General features: G+C 34.0%; 1 protein-coding gene across 1 annotated transcript; it reads right to left on the bottom strand.

Annotated features, from left to right (window-relative positions):
- Positions 1–905: 905 nt before the first annotated feature.
- On the bottom strand, positions 906–3507 carry LOC141399095 (Golgi-specific brefeldin A-resistance guanine nucleotide exchange factor 1 homolog). The gene is made up of 4 exons (XM_073977169.1): positions 3326–3507; positions 2900–3165; positions 1751–2839; positions 906–1691 (listed from the first exon to the last, which is right to left on the bottom strand). Exon 3 carries the CDS (start codon positions 2703–2705, stop codon positions 2295–2297), a length of 411 nt encoding a protein of 136 aa, XP_073833270.1. The 5' UTR covers positions 2706–2839; positions 2900–3165; positions 3326–3507; the 3' UTR covers positions 906–1691; positions 1751–2294.
- Between the last annotated feature and the right edge of the window lie 16637 nt (positions 3508–20144).

Below are 20144 nucleotides of genomic sequence, written 5' to 3'. Positions count from 1 at the left end.
GTGATCAAGTGCAATCTTGCAGACATAAGCTGTGTCTGATTACCCTAAAATTTGTAACAATTTGTACCAATTGTTGCTGGAAGTCGTCTGTTAACACAAAAAACCAGCAAAAGAGAGCGATTCGAGAGAGACATTTTGACAGTTCTTTCACTGAGAGCTTGCAAATTCTTGCTGGACAAATTTCTTCTAGCAAGCACTTGCAAGCTCTTCTTCTTCCTGAAAACAATCAATCAGCTGTTTTTAGTTTTTTGTTGATTTATGTTTGTGAACATTAAAAACAATTTTATTGTGGAAATAACATAGTTTAATTGTATTGAACAAATTTGTAAAGTGGAAAAATACTTTTTTGTTTCATTTTCTTTTTTATTTTTAATACAATACAACGTGTTTGCTTCCTTTGTTGGCGGACAAATTGTTCTGTTTTGGCAAGTCAGCTGATTGCTTGCTGGTTTTTGCTGGGAAGGTGTCTGTTTACTTTTTAAAATTTTCTAGCAAAAGAGAATAAAAACCCCTTACTCTCTGAGAAAGTTCTTGCTGGACAATTCTTGCTGGGAAAGTAACCAGACAGACTTATATTTGTCCAAAAGCTTCAAAGATGTTACAGTGCCCGGTATAAATGGCTGGTGGTCACAATAATTGAATAATTGAAAGAGTGAGAGACATTGGTCCAACTTTTGCACATCGGAATATTCCTTTCAAACATGGGCAAGTCCTTGATTCCTGACAAAATGACCCAAATCTCAAAAAATGCAACGGAGACAAACTAAAATGCTTGTTTGGCAGGACAACTGTCGAAATGTCTCCCCCAAATTAGATAGTCATGATTACGAGGACTACACAATCATGACTACAACATTTTATATGTATTTTTTTCCCCATGATATATATATATATATATATATATACTGTAAGCGATACGGCTGCAAAACTTAAGTTTATATATTCTTTTATATTATAATAAATCATACATTTTGTAAATGTAAAAGGACACAATGTTCTCACAAAGTTAAAAGGATTTCAAAAGTTTACATCTTCTGGGGGCAGCTGTGGTATTCTTCTTTCTGGCTTCAAAGGCCTTTTGTAACATTATAGGCAGTAGCTTTGGTGGCTTACCCAATTCAACGTTGTTTTTCTTGACGATAGCTTGGCAATGGTACGCTTGTCAGCAGCACGTCGTCAGAGAACTTCAGCATTAGGAATCAACAAATACCACGGCAGCGAGAAAAGAGTTTCGCCCAGCAGCTGCTAACGCACCAACAAACCTATACTGCTACAAAAATATCAGAATTCAACGTGATGAATTGACAAACATTGGACAATGGATTCGACAGAACAATTTTTGGCAGCCACACAATTAATTTCCATTTTTATTCCACCACCGATATCAATGTATCCATTGCCAATATGTGAGTCTTATAAATGGCATTTGTGGCCGACAAGGTATACTTGGACAACAGATTTGTTAGACTCTCAAATACAATACAAACCACAGTCATAGTTGATATAAAGCTCTGTTACAAAGTTTGGAATGCGCCATAGCTGTAGCAATTTGTCCAAAGCCGATTCACGCGATTGTCACTGGCAATAGTTTTTTGAGGTAGCTTTCTAACTGGAATTTTAAATGGCCTCTCATTGATCAAACATGAGGAAACAGACTTGTAAAACATGGTCAACCGTTCCGAGTTCACGAGCTTTAAAGAAAAATGTCACATTAATAAAGAAAATTGTAACTGACAAGCTATAAACCTACCGCAAATAGGTTGCGACATAAATCATACTTGACCAATTGCAATAATGAGTCATATTTCACCATTTGTCGGCTACCACTTCAAAGGCAACGGTCAGCAGACTCAAACCCATATGCATCATGGTATCGGTGTTTTGTTTGTCCAAGGGATTGCGAACCAATATAAAGAAACGAAACAGTTCTTGAATGCAGGGCAAACCGTATGGTACCAATGGTGCCATACCTTCGGACACGTCAACGGAATTTTGTTAGGTAAAACGTACACCCACAGAATTAATGTATTCACTACTACCACCCTGAGAAAGCGGAGATTGGGGTCTGTTGTCTGGATTTTCATCTAGATTGGTGTTTGTGGGTGGTGAAGCTGGTTCCACCGATATCGAAGGAGCATTTGTCACTGCGTTCGTTGTTGGAGTGGTTTCCTGGACCTCGCTATCCACAACACTAGCAGTGTTTATGGCCGATGTTGGGGTTTGGGTTATTTTACCCTGCAAATCAACAATATTACCAGCTGGTGTGGCCGGAGTCGTAGCCAGTGGTGGTGCTTTCAATTGATGCAAGAATTTAGTTGCTGCACCTCATCACCTGGAGCTGATTGTGTGGAAATTTTCCTTTGTTCTTCCACACCGACATTGGATAAATCGGATCCTTTATAACCTTGGCTGCGTAGTAAATTTTCTTGACTGACCGCCATCTTGGAAGAGCGTTTTCGTTGCTTCTCGTCCTTCCCAATGGCAGCCGCCATAATTTGGAATTTTTTCAACATGCCCGATTCAGTGCGATCATCTGCAAACTGTGGCAAACGCATAAACAACAAAAGCACCATATCTTTTAATGCCTGTTCGGCGGAACGGCGCAGTAATTCATTGAGGCGAGGTTCGAAGCATATTTTAAAACAACTCAACATTACTTCACACACCGACTCATTGGTGAGCATGGAACCCTCGGGGCTGCGCATTAAGGTATGTAAGACTTCTACAACACGAAACAAGGTAACAACATCTGAAGATTGGCCAGTGCCAATGAAACGGGCGTGAGTAACAGCATCGGCAATATTTTCGATGGTCACAGCCAAATTTGGACAGGTGGGATCTGCAAGAATGTTCATTGGTATTTAAGTTGTTTGGAGAAGAGGTATTTTTCAATGCTTACCTATCAAACCATAAGATAAAACTTTGTTTATGGCTGACAATGCCAAACTGGTCACAGCTCCCGTGGTCTCTTCGGTACCTATAACCTCCAAAAATAGTGCCAGGAACACATTTGGATCTATTATTCCCAAATCTTCAATGCGATTGAGAACTTTTCAGATCCATAAACAATTTCATCAAACCAAATTTTTTCCTCATACTAAAAGAAAAACAAAACAGCATTCATGATTTGCCATTATTTTCCAGTGGTCTTGCGTTGGCTAAACTCTGCAATAACACGAATAACAATAAAAACATTGAAGTTATAGGTATTTCACATTGCAGAAAATCAAAATTTATGTCTGTCTTTTCACAGTTATTTTTTCGGGTTTTCACTGAATTTTTATATATCCACATAGACCGCGTTGTCGGCCTAATTTTTGCTTACCGTTTTTCTTGTCTTTTTCTCAAAATAAAGAATATTTTATCCTACTTCAATAAAATTGAAATCAAAAATCAATTTCTTGAAAACGTACACAAAGAGATTTTGTTATTGTTGTCATTAACATACAATAACAAAAACAACTTTCATATCGTTTCATGCATGGTTGTATGTGACAGCTCAAGGACGGTTTTTTGAAATGAGATTACCTTGTATCATTGTATCATGGGTAGTGCCAAAGAAATTCTCGATCAGAGTGTTTCTTTGCGCACGTATCTATTTGAGCTAGCAATTGACACTTGGGTATAACAAGTTTCTTGTTGAAAAACAAGAAATAAGGGAACTGATGAAGATCTGTGGCGAGATCTGAAACTATAGTATTCCCTGCCTTACCCCTTGGTAAACACCAATTTTTCCCCACTAATAAATTAAAGTTGTTTTAATAAAATATTAAAACAACGACTATGGGATTAAGCCTGACTATTTTGAAAAACAAAATAGAAGTCGTCATCCCAAACAAAAAAACGCCAACCCTCCTAGTTTCTATTAAATTTAATCACATTTGAGCTTACTTTCTCCGTTCTCCAATTAATCCAAGCGCATCTGATTTTGCTTCATCATCCTAAAGTTTTTTTATGTTGCCTTTCGATCACTAGTTCAGCTTTCGACATGGACTCCAACCAGCGTTGCCGACAGTTTTTGATCAGAAATCGTCAAATCGTCAACAAAATTTGGAAAATCGTCAACGTGGTCCAAAACTAGGTTTGGTTACCGTTTAATACGATATAGTATATAGCTGATAGTTTTGTCAGTGGGTCTGACAACATAAGATATACAATAGGGATATAACTTTTTGCACTTTTTTGCAAATATCAAAAATACCACCACATAGCCATGTAGAGCATGAAAAACTATTATGAAATAAGGTGTAATTTTTTCTCTATCGCAAAAAAAATTTCCGCACCAAATGCATTGAAGTTCAGTAATGCATTTTTTAATTTTATCTGTTATAACAACATATTAGCTTTTCATTAAAATTTTTATTTTTTTGTAATCTAATTTAAAATCATTATCAAACCGTTCTGGACCAATTTGTTCTCAATTCGCGCCATTTCGGAGCATATTAGGAACTTTTGGTTTTTCTTTATAAACTCGCGAATTTTATGTTTATATTTATTGTACCTATCGGACAAGAGAATATGGTGTCATTTACAACAAATTCGCGAAAGTTACAGACCGTTTTTAATGACTTTGCCTGTGAGAATTGTATTTATTTTCTATAAATATTTATTCAAACAAAGCAAATTTCAAATTTTAAGTAGAAAAAATATCAAAAGGGTTTTAGTAATCACAGTCGGTGCGGAAACTTTTTTCACCGACTCCATCTTAGAAACGCGTTTTCATTATTAGGACAAAATTCCCCACATGGTACTGGTCGTGCGAATATTTGTTCTTTTTTATACCCTACACCATAGTATGGAGGGTATATTAAGTTTGTTTTTCTGTTTGCAACACATCGAACTAATCATTTGCGACCCTATAAATTATATACATTCTTGATCAGGATAAAATTCTAATACGATATCCGTCTGTCTGTCCGTCTGTTGTAATCACTCTAGCGTCCGCAATAATTGAGATAGAGCGCTAAAATTTTGCACCCGAGTGTCTTTTTAGCATAGGCAGGTCAAGTTCGAAGATGGGCTATATCAGTCCACGTTTTGGTATAGCCCCCATGCAATTGTTCGACCCAATTTCAAGTTCCTTGAATTTTTTTTGAACGTTTTCTTATTAATTTTATTTATTATTTATTTATTTAATCCAAAGTGGAGCTAAACTAAAGAGTGCTTCTACATAGGGCAATAACTAAAAAAGTACAACACCAGTACCGTGTGGGGTATTTTGTCCTGATAACGCAAACGAGTTTCTAAAATCGATTCGGTGAAAAAAGTTTCCGCAAGGACTGCGATTACTAAAGCCCTTTTCATATTTTTTCTATTTAAAAATTTAAATTTGCTTTGTCTGAAAAAATAATTATAGAAAACAAATACGATTCTCACAGGCAAAGTCAACAAAAACAGCCTGTAACTTTCGCGAATTCGTTGCAAATGACCCCATATTCTCTTGTCCGATAGGTACAAAAAATATAAACATAAAATTCACGAGTTTATAAAGAAAAACTAAAAATTGCAATAGTGTAAAAATTTCCGAATATGCTCCGAAATGGCGCGATTTGAGAACAAATTGGTCCAGAACGGTTTGATAATGATTTTAAATTACACGCAGAGAAAAAATATTTTTCGCTTTTGTTGGAACAAAAATATCTGTTTTGGTTCAAAAAATGTATTTGTTTTGTTCAAACATTGTAATCCAAATCCAAAAATATCATCTTTTGTTCCAAACATAAAAAACAAAAACAACTTTCGAATTTCCGCAATATTGTAAAAATCGTTAACAATACCGATTGTAGGAACTATCATAATCTAATTTTGTTTACAAAAAGTATTGTCAACCCAGAAAACCAGCCCAGAAATTGTTGATTTGAGTGTATATACTTCTCATATACACTTTTCACATAACTTGGATATAAATGTCGCGTATAATATTGCAATCATTGATGAACACAATACATGGTTTGCTGCATTGGCTGACAACAAAGACAAACAAAAAGCCACAGGAGACCCACCACAACATAAGGAATATTTAAACACCATAACAAACTCTCCGGTATAACACCAAACCTCAAAGCACAATGAAGATAGAAGAATGAAACAAATAAAAACAAGAGTCTCATTGTTGGTATACATACACACAAAAACAAAGATAAAGGCATCATGTCATACAAACAAAACTCACCGTAATTGTTTTTCAACACGGCATCGAATAACGAGAGAAAATAAAAAATTGTCGAGGAAAGGAGAGAACTATTGTCCAGTTGACAAAAACTATTTTTGGATTTAACAAAACCCAATTGTTGGAATCACAATACTACATTTGGAATTTAACAATATCTTTACAATACATATTTTGCTCTTCGAATATTGTTGGATCAATCATATTTTTTTCTCTGCGTGTAGATTACAAAAAAATAAAAATTTTAATGAAAAGCAAATATGTTGTTATAACAGATAAAATTAAAAAATGCATTACTGAATTTCAATGCATTTGGTGCGGAAACTTTTTTCGCGATAGAGAAAAATTTACACCGTATTTCATAATAGTTTTCCATGCTCAACACGGCTATGTGGGGGTATTTTTTGGTTATAGCCCTAATATACAACCCACAGCAAAAAAACCTAACCCAATCTTACTTAAATACCGCTATAAAACAGTTTTCACAAGATGATAGTTTTTCCTATGGTTATCGAGTTTGCAATAATACAGCAAGGTAAAGCTGGGTGCACATTGCCAGTTTTGAATGACAGCTTAGCTCAAATATATATTGCTTGATAGTGTGACCGTTCATGTTTGTCGGTACATTTTGGTTGTTGGGTAGTCGGAAATCGTCAAAAACTGTCATTCAAAACTGACTGACCGCATAAAGAGGGCATTTAACAACGACATAGATATAATTCCTATTTTATCTCGAAAACTTTTCAAGGAAGATCCATTAAAATTTTTCATTTCAAATTTTCATAGAACAATAATAGAGCCCCTGATCTCAGCTTGGATTACACAATAGTCGCCAGATTTGCCACGAAGATCCATTTCAATGTTTGCTTCTAATAGCCCATTTAGATATGACTTCATTAGCCGGATTTAGCACATTATCAGGTTTTATTTGCTAAATCCAGCCAAAATCTACCAGATTTCCCATACAAAAATAAATCCTCGTATTGAGTGGATTTTTTTTTAAATCTGACATAAATCCTCGTATACAACTCTGCTTTTTGCAACATGTTGCTAGAAAATTCAAAAAGTTGCAAGCTGGCACAAGAAACAAGGTAGATGTATCGGTGAATTGCTACACTAAAAATAATTTAAAATGTAAAAATTTGTAAACAAGGCAGAAAAATTAAATTTGTTTTGATGTACAAAGTTGATTTCAATCAACCAAGACTAATATTTCTGAACGTCTGAACGATAAAATAATTCGTTTATATACTTTAGATGGGCAATAAAAATGCGATAAAATAATTCTTTATTTGCTCTTTAGTTAGCATTAGTAGCATAATGTGCTAACATTTTCAGTATTAAACAATAAATTTGTAACGTGACGTATGTATTTGAGACAAATTCAATTTTCAAAAAAATCTTTTGACGTTTCACATTTGATCAGATGGGCTGATGCATCTACCTTGGTAATTGTGCTATACACAAAAATCAGCTGACTGCCATTTAAATCCTCCAAAATGTATATCTAAATGTAATGAGATTTGTACTGGATTTATTAAATCCAGTTGAGGATTTATGGCTAGTCTAAATGAGCTATAACTCCCTTAAGTACACACGATCAGTTTTGCTCATATAATCGGTTGCTTGCCAGTGTGGCCGCTAATTTTTGTCAGTCATCAGACAACCACAAAATATTTTGTGGTAGCTGGACAGTATGACATTTATCGATATTTCCGAAAAATAGACAGTCAAAACTGATTAGGATATACTCCTATCCATAGGTGCTGTCGCGTCAAAGATTTAATTCCTGCAGTCTTATAGCCCATTTAGATATGAATTCATTAGCCGGATTAAGCGCATTATCAGGTTGTATTTGCTAAATCCAGCCAAAATCTGCCAGATTTCCCATACAAAAATAAATCCTCCTATTGAATGGATTTGTTTTAAATCTGGCATAAATTCTCGTATACAACTCCGTTTTTTGCAACATGTTGCTAGAAAATACAAAAAGTTGCAAGCTGGCACAAGAAACATGGTAGATGCATCGGTGAATTGCTACACTAAAATAATTTAAAATGTCAAAATTTGTAAACAAGGCGAAAAAAAATAAATTTGCTTTGATATACAAAGTTAATTTTAATCAACCAAGACTAACGTTTACGATGTCTAAACGATAAAATAATTCTTTATGTGCTCATTGATTAGCATTAGTAGAATAATGTGCTAAAATTTTCAATATTAAACAATAAATTTGTAATTTGCCGTATGTTTTTTTAGACCAATTCAATTTACAACAACTTATTTTGTAGTTTCCATGGCACAATTACCTAGGTAGATGAATCAGCCCAGCTGATTGAATTTAAAACGTCAAAAGAAATTATTGTCGGAAATCGGCATGAAAAATCAAAAGTAGGCGAAATGTTTTGTTTTTCGCCTTGTTTACAAATGTTGAAATTTTACTTTACAAAAAAGTTGTTTTGCTGTAGCAATTCGACGATGCATCTACCTAGGAAATTGTACCATGGTAGTTTCAAATTCGATCAGATGGGTTAATGCTTGGTTTACATTTACGAAATCCACTCGATTTCAACCGTCAATTCCATTGCTTAAACGTCAAATGAAATCTAATGGATTTCAGATGAGTTTTCATTTGACGTATACACAAAGGAATTGACAGTTGGAATCGAGTGGATTTCGTAAATGTAAACTAAGCATAATGCAGCTAATGCATCTACCTTGGTAATTGTGCTATGAACGAAAATCAGATAACTGCCATTTACATCCTCCAAATGTATATCTAAAACGCCTGTTAGACTATGAACTTATACTATGATTTAAACTGTCAATCCCATGCAATATACGTCAAATAAAATAAATATACTATGGAATTGACATTTGAAATCGAGTGGATTTATAAGTCTAACCCCCATTATTATAAGTCTTCTTTTGTTATAGTTTGGATTTACCGAACAGATTTATAGCATTCCGGTTAACTTAAAGTTAAAAGTGATCATTAAATTTCATGGAGGATCTTCTTGGTATTAACTTTTAACGTTAAAATTATATTTTCAAACTGGTTTATTTTGCGTTTTAAAATCCATACAATAGTAAAAGAACACATATAATAATGGCCCTAAACGTACTATAAATGCAATGAGATTTCTACTGGATTTATTAAATCAAGTTGAGGATTTATGGCTAGTCTACATGAGCTATTAGATCACTGCGCGCTGGCTGACATTTAATGTTGAGTTCAATATGCCCGAAATTCAGCATTACACTCAGATCTTCTTAGTCTCGGTCCACACTAGCGTGAATTTCATTAAAAAGTTTCATGAAATTAGGCGTTTCTAGATCGAGTTCCATAGTAGGGTAAAATCATGAAATTACTGTAGTGGGGAATTCGACCTAAGAACGCCTAATTTCATGAAATTTTTAATGAAATTAACGCTAGTGTGGACCGGGACATATGGAGTACTTCTATAAGCTCCGGTTGTTACAAGTAGTGCTGTTCTTTGCATCTTGTCTAATAGCTCATTTAGATCCAGTACAAATCTCATTGCATTTAGATATACATTTTGGAGGATTTAAATGGCAGTCAGCTGATTTTTGTTCATAACAAAATTACCGAGGTAGATGCATCAGCCCATCTGATCGAATTTGAAACATCAAAAGAATTTTTTTGCAAATTGAATTCGTCTCAAAAAACATACGTCAAATTACAAATTTATTGTTTAATACTGAAAATGTTAGCACATTATGCTACTAATGCTAACTGAAGAGCAAATAAAGAATTATTTTATCGCAGTTTGCCCATCTAAAATAAATAAACTAATTATTTTATCGTTTATACATCGTAAATATTAGCCTTGGTTGATTAAAATCAACTTTGTGCATCAAAACAAATTTAATTTTTCCGCCTTGTTTTACATTTTACACGATTTTTGGTGTAGCAATTCACCGATGCATCTACCTTGTTTCTTGTGCCAGCTTGCCAAGTTTTGTATTTTCTAGCAACATGTTGCAAAAAACAGAGTTGTATGCGAGGATTTATGCCGGATTTAAAACAAATCCACTCAATAGGAGGATTTATTTTTGTATGGGAAATCTGGTAGATTTTGGCTGGATTAAGCAAATAAAATCTGATAATGTGCTAAATCCGGCTAATGAAGTCATATCTAAATGGGCTATAATCTGCTGGAGATTGATTTATAGCGTACTGAGTTCCACCAGCAAGACACCTGTAAAAAAGAAAAGACGCAAGTGGTCTTTTCTACCCTTTGAGCGCAACGACATGTATGCGTTTATGTTTGGTCATCATGACCTTTATTGTGATACACAGTCGTAGGCACACTGAATAGTTCAATACTTTCTTTGCCTGCTGGAGAGCTGATAATTTACAAAATGTGTTTTTAAAAAGTGGATTTTCCAGAGGCCAAATCTCACCCAAAAGTATGTACAACATTTGTTTTTTACCACTTTTACACATTTTACCCGTAAACCGTTCCCGTACACAAACAATTTGTAAAATGTTCACTTCTCTTTAAACAAAAATGGCGCTGAATGTCGCTCTCCTTACAGCCAGTTTTTGTAAAAATGCTTGTTCGTAAAAAAAATTAAATTCAAAATTTGGTTCTTGTAAAATTTTACGAACCATTCGTCTTTATCTAGAACAGAGCTGAGCAAAATCGAGAGAGAGGCAAATTTAAGGGAGAATTAATATTTAATTTTTCTTGATGTTTCATTACTTATTTTAATATTTTTTAAACATTAATGTTGTCTAAAATCGTCCACAAAGCAAATTATTAAAGAATATAAATAAAAAATTGCAAAATCTTTTAATTGTTAATGGTAAACAAAAAACTAAGAGTACGTTTTCACAATTTGCCTGTGTGCTAGCACAAAGGCGTGCTCACCCCTAATCTAGAAGCTTCCGTCAATTTCGGAAAAGCTTTTAATTTTCAGGGTTTCCGTAATGCTTATTTTGTGAATTTTGCATCTGCATCTGTACGTAATATGTGTTGCTTGATGGCAACCCCGATAAACAGATGACAAACAACAAAGAACACAAAAATGCAAACAAATTTGTCAAAAAATAATTCACACAATAGTTGTGTCTTTTTACTTTTTCAGTAATAATTATTCAGTAACTTATTTTCAGAGAGTAAGAGAGATTTTACTCTTTGATACGAAAATAGAGAAAAAAGTAAAAAAATACAGCATTTAGTAAACTTTAGCAAGATAACAGTTGATAACCAAAACAAAAACAAAATGTAAGAAAAACTAACTCCAAAGCAATGAAAAAGTTCTTCAATTTTAAGCAAAATAAATAAAAAATAATTAGTATATTAATAAAATAATCAATAAATATAGCTGAATCGTAATATTTATAGTATTTTTCCAAAAAAATAAGATAAACATTGAGCAGCTGACCATTAACAGATGGTTAAAAAACAGCTGATCGATCTTGCTAAATGTTGCTGGGAAAAATTCTTTCAGCAACTTATAGCAATTTCTCAGCAAACAACTGTCAAAATTGTTTTCTCACCTCGCTCTCTTTTACTGAACATTTGTGTAAAAAGACAGCATTTAGTAAGATTTCGTAATAATTATTACAAATTATCACGTAAAAAGACACACCTAATATGAAGTATCGGTACTTTTTTTCTGTGCATCTGTGAAAATAAATAAAATGACATTCCCCACCAGTTTTCAGTTTTTTTGTGCCATTTATTACTCAAATAATTCAGTTTTCATTCAAAACCATGGGTCTTTTCCATTCGTTTATTTCTGACGTATTCTTTCTTCAGATTTTGTTACGGGAACCAACAAATTACGAAAATGAAAAGCTTTCATTTGTTTGTCACACGAATACAAACGTCAATTGCTATGAAAACCAAATTGTGCTTTCGTTCATGAAATCGACAAACGAATGGGCAAACTTTTTACAAAGCAGGGTGTTACTCGTGTTCTTTTGCGTGCCTGAATTTACTAGTTTTTACAACTTTTTACCCGCAAAAGCTTCGTTCCCGAACTAAAAAGTTTTTACACATTTTGCAAATTTTTCCCAAAATGCGTTCCCGTACACCAAAAAAGTTGCAAAATGTTCATTTCTCTTCGAACAAAAATGGCGCTGAGTAGCTTTCTCTTTAGAAACTTTTTACACGACAAATTTGGGCGAGCAAAAATGTGCAACATGTTTGCCGGGTTTTGATTGGCTTACATGTCATGTCGGCTTTGACATTTGTTCCAGATTTGTTGACGTTTCTGCCATTTTTCCGTTCCCGTACATTTTGGAAAAATGTGTATGTTGGGCTCATTTTCGACAGTTTGCTCTTTTGACACTTTTATCATTAGAAAAGTAAGGAACGAAGCTAAAGTGTTGCCTTACTTTAAATAGCTTTGTTCCCGTACTTTTTAATAGTAAAACTTGTAAAAGAGAGAAGAAGTGTGCTCACAGAAAAGTTTTTTCAAAAAGTTCGGGAACTCAAAAATTGAAAAAACGCCAACAACCATGTTACTATTTTTTACACGCTCAAGTTTGTCGAGTAAAAAGATTTTAAAGAGAGCGTCATTCAGCGACATAAATCCTCATAAAGAAGGTTAACCCGGTTAAAGAAGGTAAATTGAACGCCTTTCGAGTAAAAAGTGCTAAAACTTGAAGATTCTTACACGTAAAGGAACAGAGCTATTGATTGTAAAATAAAACTTGCAATAAATCATGGTGTAATAATATAAGGTGTTTGCTTTGATACATTCTACACTTCATATATTTATTGTGCAGCCCTGAATAGAACAGATTGGACATCTATTTATTACATTTTGGAATATTCGGGGTAGATCCTAATATATTCTGACAATTCAGTTTATAAAAAAAGTTCAAAGCCGTATGATTGTCACTTACACCTTATATTATTACACCATGCAATAAATATTAATAATAATGATAAACAATTTTTTATGGTTTCATTGTGTGTATTTAATATTCTATTGTTGTTTTTCATTCACTTATTTTGCGTTCTTTGTCTCTGTGCTCCTTCGACTGTCGTCATTTTCATATCCATTCAGTTCAATTTACATTTACAATACACTTGAATTACGCTCATTTTTTTTCGTTTGAGTTGTGCGGAATGATGTTCCATGTTGGTATATTTGTTAATATATGCATACAGTGAGGGTCAAAATAAACTGTACACCTCTCAATAATTTTTTAATATCACTATTTCACTGATATAGAGGTATTATACATACATATATAAGATATGAATGTAACTTTTTAAATATTTAGTAGTGAATTAAAATCTAGGAAATATCCTATATGTTCAAGGGGTACATGACCGTAACGGGGTGGGAATAAATGGTTTTTATGGGTTCCGGGATATGAGAACAATATCTTCCACTCATATTGAACTACATAATACCAAAGGTCTACGCAATATGTGGGCAGTGCTGAAGCGTTCGCCTATATTTATGAATAACATGTTGCTATATTTGACTCCTATGTATCTAGGATCACTTATTGAAGTTTCTAGACTAAAAATCCATAGAGTACTTGCCGAAAAAAATTCGAAAAAAACCTTAATAGAAGTCTATTTTATTCCAATATTACACGAAAGTGGTACCACGGGTCCAATGGGGGGAAAAATCACCGGATTACACCAAAACACTCGTTGATTTATTGTTTGGAAGCTCGAATATAATAAAAAGTAATTCAAAAGACACAATATCCCTTCATTTTGTTAAAGAAATTAAAAATTCTTGCGTTTGGCAGAAGTGTAAACTTTATTTTGACCCGTCAAATTTTGGGTTATTTTGGTAATCTTCATTTATTCCCTAATGAAATGTTGGAAGGGCCTAATATTTTCTGGATTTTAATTCACCACTAAATACTTAAAAACGTTACATTTATATGCTACTAGCTGAACCCGGTGCGCTTTGCTGCCCCGACTACGATAAAATATAATGGAATGCCATAATTATTTTAACGTTTTTAATATTTTAACGAATAAATATAGGAGATATGAAGGCGTTATATACCTATTCAGGGTTGTTATGGAGCTACTATGGTATTTTTGTATGTTTCAGGAGGTAACACTCCTCCGAAAGCCTTTCAGCTTATAAGTATTCCTAATATATATCATAATAAAATATAAATCTTAAGAAGTCTCTCAAAGACATGATACTTAATAGCTGTAGCCTTGGTCAATTCCTTCCCGACTATAAGTACTTCTGTAAATAATGATGACTTTTACTGACTGCTAAGTCTTCAAAATTTCATTGAAATTGAACATACGTAACAAAAACATGAAATCGACCGAAAATATATATGGGTAGCTATATTCCTATATGAACCGCTATCGATATAATTCGTCAAATTTATTTTTAGATTAAATCCCGTCTCACATTTACATTTTGTGCATAAAATACAGAAAATCAGCCGAAAATATATATGGGAGCTATATTCAAATCTAAACCGATTTCGATATAATTTGTCCCATTTATTTCTAGAATGAATTGCGTCACGCTTTCCAAATTTCAGTGAAATTGGACATACCCACCAAAAAGTTTGCATCCGCGGATGCAGTTAAATCACTAGAACAATTGCCGCTGGAGTACATCTTTTCTTATGAATTCACCTATGAATTTTACAAGAGAGCGCGCGGCTAGGATGCACTCCATTTTGCTTCCACGGCACACAACTAGGATGCACTCCATTTTCGATCCAAAGCACAGCCTTTGATGTAGTGTTTTGGATTGAATTAAAATGTAGTCTAAAGATGCTATAAAATGCAAGCCATTGCATATATCCCAAAATAAATAAAATACATTGCTTATTCGTGTAAACAAGAATATTAACTTTATTACTCTAATACAAATTATAAAAACTCTCCATTAATATTGATCATAACTGAGTTTACTTCCTCTGCTCTGCTTTTTGTGACACCGCAACTGATATTGCTTCATCATCCAAATGGTTTTTCATTTTTCCTCCGACTCCAGATCAGTTTTCCACAAAGACTAACTCCAATTCAAAAATAATTTGCGTCTCGTGAATTACAGCAATGTTCGTATCTTTAGTTTGTATTTAATTTGTTTTAAACAAATTCTTATAATTTTAGACACTCTTTTTTGTGTTCAGAAAAAAAAGACTGCGACTGTAGGGATCAAAAAATTGGCTTGCTTGGCTAGGGATCTATAAGCGAGTGCTTCTAAAATGTATCGAGCGGAGAGCATTTTTCATAACTCCGTGTAGACTGCATCGAAAGATGTATTGAAATCATAACTCTGCATTGCACTACTTCCAAACTTTTTTGCTGGGTATGTATGTAGTGTGTCCAAGTCTGAACCGGTCTCGATATAATTTGGCACATTTATTTTTGGAACAAATTCCGTAAGACATACCAAATTTCAGCGACATTGGACACATATATCGTGTTTAGAGCATCAAATACTGAAAATCGGCCTAAAATATAGATAGGGGCAATATCTAAATCTGAACCGATTTCGATATGATTTGGCACATTTATTTCTAGACCAAGTTCTGTAACACATTCCAAATTTCAGAGAAATTGGACATATATAGCGTGCTTGGTGCATAAAATACAGGAAGTCGGCCGAAAATATATATGGGAGCTATATTCAAATCTGAACCGATCTCTATATAATTTAGCACATTTATTTCCAGAACAAATACCGTCAGACCCTCCAAATTTCAGCGAAATTGGACATATATAGTGTGTTTGGTGCATCAAATGCGGAAAATCGGCCGAAAATATATATGGGAGCTATATCCTAATCTAAACCGATTTCGATATAATTTGGCACATTTATGTCTAGACCAAATTCCGTTACACATTCCAAATTTCAGCGAAAGTGAAAAGTGAATTGGACATAAATAGCGAGTTTGGTGCATAAATTACAGGAAAACGGCCGAAAATATATAGTGGAGCTATATCCAAATCTGAACCGTTTTCGATATAATTCGGCACATTTATGCATAGACCAAATCCCGTTACGCATTCCACATTTCACCAAAATTGGACATAAATAGCAAGTTTGGTGCATAAAATACAGGAAAGCGACCGAAAATATATACAGGAGCTATATCCAAATCTGAACCGATTTCGATATAATTTGGCACATTTATTTCTAGACCAAGTTCTGTAACACATTCCAAATTTCAGAGAAATTTGACATATATAGCGTGCTTGGTGCATAAAATACAGGAAGTCGGCCGAAAATATATATGGGAGCTATATTCAAATCTGAACCGATCTCTATATAATTTAGCACATTTATTTCCAGAACAAATTCCGTCAGACCCTCCAAATTTCAGCGAAATTGGACATATATAGTGTGTTTGGTGCATCAAATGCGGAAAATCGGCCGAAATTATATATGGGAGCTATATCCTAATCTGAACCGATTTCGATATAATTCGGCACATTTATGTCTAGACCAAATTCCGTTACACATTCCAAATTTCAGCGAAAGTGAACATATATACAGTGTTTGGTGCATCAAATGCGGAAAATCGACCGAAAATATATATGGGAGCTATATCCAAATCTGAACCGATTTCGATATAATTTAGCACATCTATTTCTAGAACAAATTCCGTCAGACCCTCCAAATTTCAGCGAAATTGGACATATATAGAGTGTTTGGTGCATAAAATAAGGAAATCGGCCGAAAATATATATGTATGGGAGCTATATCCAAATCTGAACCAATCTCAATATAATTTGGCACATTTATTTCTAGAACAAATTCCCTGAGAAATTCAAAATTTCAGCGAAATTTGACATATATAGCGTGTTTGGTGCATAAAATAAGAAAGTCGGCCGAAAATATATATGTATGGGAGCTATATCCAAATCTGAACCGATTTGAATATAATTTGGTAAATTTATTTCTACATCAAATTCCGTCACGCATACAAAATTTAGAGATTGTATCTGTAACAGTTCTAAAGATATTTGCATACAAAATCTAAATTTTTTGGAGATACCTCCGGTTTTGATGCTATATCTCCAGATCAACGCGAAATTTCAAAAAATGATATAGCCTATTTTCATTCCAGGCCATGTAGCAATGTACCCTAAAAATTTCAGTAAGATCTGTTCAGCGGTTTTCGAGTCTATAAGGCACAAACAAACAAACCAACAAACGTACAAACAAATTTCAATTTTATATACATATATAGATACGTGTAATATCTCTATGTCGATGTAATAATGTAATCAAAAAAATGTTGAGAGGTGTAAACTTTATTTTGGCGCTCGCTATATATACTATGTATATATGTACATATGTATGTATTTATTAGCTTCATTAATATGTTTTTATTTATTCACTCATTACTGTTAAGGCGATGGTGTTTATTATTGTTGAATTTATTAAGTTTTCTATGGTATTTCTCTATAACAATGCAGGTATGTTAGTATGTACGTAGTATCCGGCGAATGTTTCGTTTATTTCCCTGTTATTTTTGAAACGAAACACCAATTGCAAGTAAAAAGGCGAAAGTTTTGTATTGCTACTGACTGACTATACATTACAGTTGAGTGCTGGAATTTCATATAGCCCTGGTCCACACTAGAGAGGTTTCTTTGAAACAATTTCATGAAATTATGCGTCCCTGGATCGAGCTTCATAGTAGATTGATATCATGCAATTCCTGTAGAGGGGAGATCGATCTAAGAACGCCAAATTTCATAAAATTTTAACCAAATCGCTCTAGCGTTGACAGGGACTAAGGCAAATGCCACACGGTAAAACTTGTACTAAAAACTTTCCCATTTTATAGATGTACTTAGTGTGGACTTAATAGCTCATTTAGACTACCCATAAATCCTCAACTGGATTTAATAAATCCAGTACAAATCTCATGGCATTTAGATATACCTTTGGAGGATTTAAATGGCAATCAGCTGATTTTTGTTCATAGCACAATTACCAAGGTAGATGCATCAGCCCATCTGATCGAATTTGAAACGTCAAAAGAATTTTTTGTAAATTGAATTTGTCTCAAATACCATACCGTCGGTGTCATGCTTAAGTGTTCCATACGCCATTTTTGACTTTCTGAGATACAGATGGTTTCTAGTGTTTTCCGGTATGCTCTTTCTGAATTTCTAGTCGGCTTTCTCCTATCTGCTCTAGTTTGCGAGATATCCACGCTTCGACAGGAAAGCATAAACTTCTTTCAGTTATGAAATTAATATTTTAAAAACTTATACTTTTAAAAACACATTTCAAAAACCAGAACTTTTAATTCGATCGATTTAGAAGTATTTAGTTAATTAAGGCAAAAATGGAACATTTGTTTGTCACTTTGTTCGATGTGATTTACAATATTTCACATTTGTGTCATAAGTGCGGATATGGAACAAATCGACAAAAATTCTTTTTTTAAAAAAATTCCTATAACTTTTATATTCCAATACATATTTCTCTAAATTTTTGCAAATATTTTCTATATACTATTATTAATATTTCAAGTCAAAATGATAAATATTTGCTTTAGTCAGCTCCACACAGTTGTGACGCAAAACATTAAAATGCGATTATCTCAAAACGGGCAAATGGCGTATGGAACACTTAAGCATGACACCGACGATACGTCAAATTACAAATTTATTGTTTAATACTGAAAATGTTGGCACATTATGCTACTAATGCTAACTGAAGAGCAAATAAAGAATTACAGTTGGACCTCTATAGTCGGAACCGGAAGCATTACGGATAATCTATTTTACCGGATAATGGTGTCAATATTTTTATGCAGTTTTTGAAAATATTCTTATTGAAAAGCATAGCATTGTACAGATTTGTACAAATATATTTGTCTGTGCTATTTTTGTTATATTTGTTAAAGGAAAGAAATGAAATAAAATTAAGAATTCAAGAATTTACATATGCAGAAAAATATTCGGAAAAAATAAAGCCATTTATTACTCCCTATTATTACTTACATATGTAAGTACTATTTAAAAATATTATTTTGGTTCCAATTGTCTCATATTATGCATTTCGTCCTTTTAGTTACTCCATTTTTGTTTTGTTTCCATTTTCTTTGATTAATCAAACTAATTGGAAGGTAGGTTTTCTCCCGGATAATGGAGTTTATAACGGATAATAGAGGTATTTGAAAGAACAACATTTATTTTCTATCCCGGATAATCGATGTTCGACTGTATTTTATTGCAGTTTACTTACTTACTTAGCTGGCCCATTACAGAACATTTGTTCTATAGGCCGAAGTAAGAAAATATCTCCATTCCTCTCTATTTGTTGCTTCGCACTCTGGAATACCGCGCCTTTTCATCTCATCATCCACTTGTTTGCGCCATCTATTCCTTGGTCTGCCAATTCTGCGTGCACCGCCGAACGGTCCGTATATATACGCCTTTTTAGCGGGTTCATCATCGCTCATTCTTATGATATGGCCAACGCAATCGCTGCATCTCGATACGTTTAACAATATTGATGTCGTTGTATAGTAGATACAGCTCGTGGTTCATGCGACGTCGATATTCACCTTCAATGCAGATTGGTCCGTAGATCTTTCGAAGAATTTTTCTCTCAAACACACCAAGCACTGCCATGTGTGCTTGCGCAAGTACCCAGGCTTCGGAGCCATACATCAGCACGGGTAGTATCAGTGTTTTTAGAGCGTTATTGTTGTTTGACGAGATGTGGCTTTGTTTTTAAACTGCTTACTTAGACCAAAGTAGCATCTGTTGGCCAATACAATTCTTCTTTTTATTTCACAACTGATGTCGTTTGTTGTGATTACGGAGGTGCCGAGGTAGACGAAGTCTTTTACTACCTCAATATTATAGGAACCAACTTCCACAGTCGGTCCGAGCTCAATGGACGCATTGCGCGTCAACGCCATCAACTTGGTCTTCTCACCGTTTACCGCCAGACCCACTTTAGCAGATTCTCCTTCGACCTTTATAAAGGTATCAGTTACTTCTTTTACTGA

Source organism: Musca autumnalis, unplaced genomic scaffold (genome assembly GCF_047663935.1).
Source record: "Musca autumnalis isolate F117 unplaced genomic scaffold, ASM4766393v1 scaffold_3, whole genome shotgun sequence".
Lineage (NCBI taxonomy): Eukaryota > Metazoa > Arthropoda > Insecta > Diptera > Muscidae > Musca > Musca autumnalis.
This window is presented reverse-complemented; position numbering and strand designations above follow the sequence as displayed.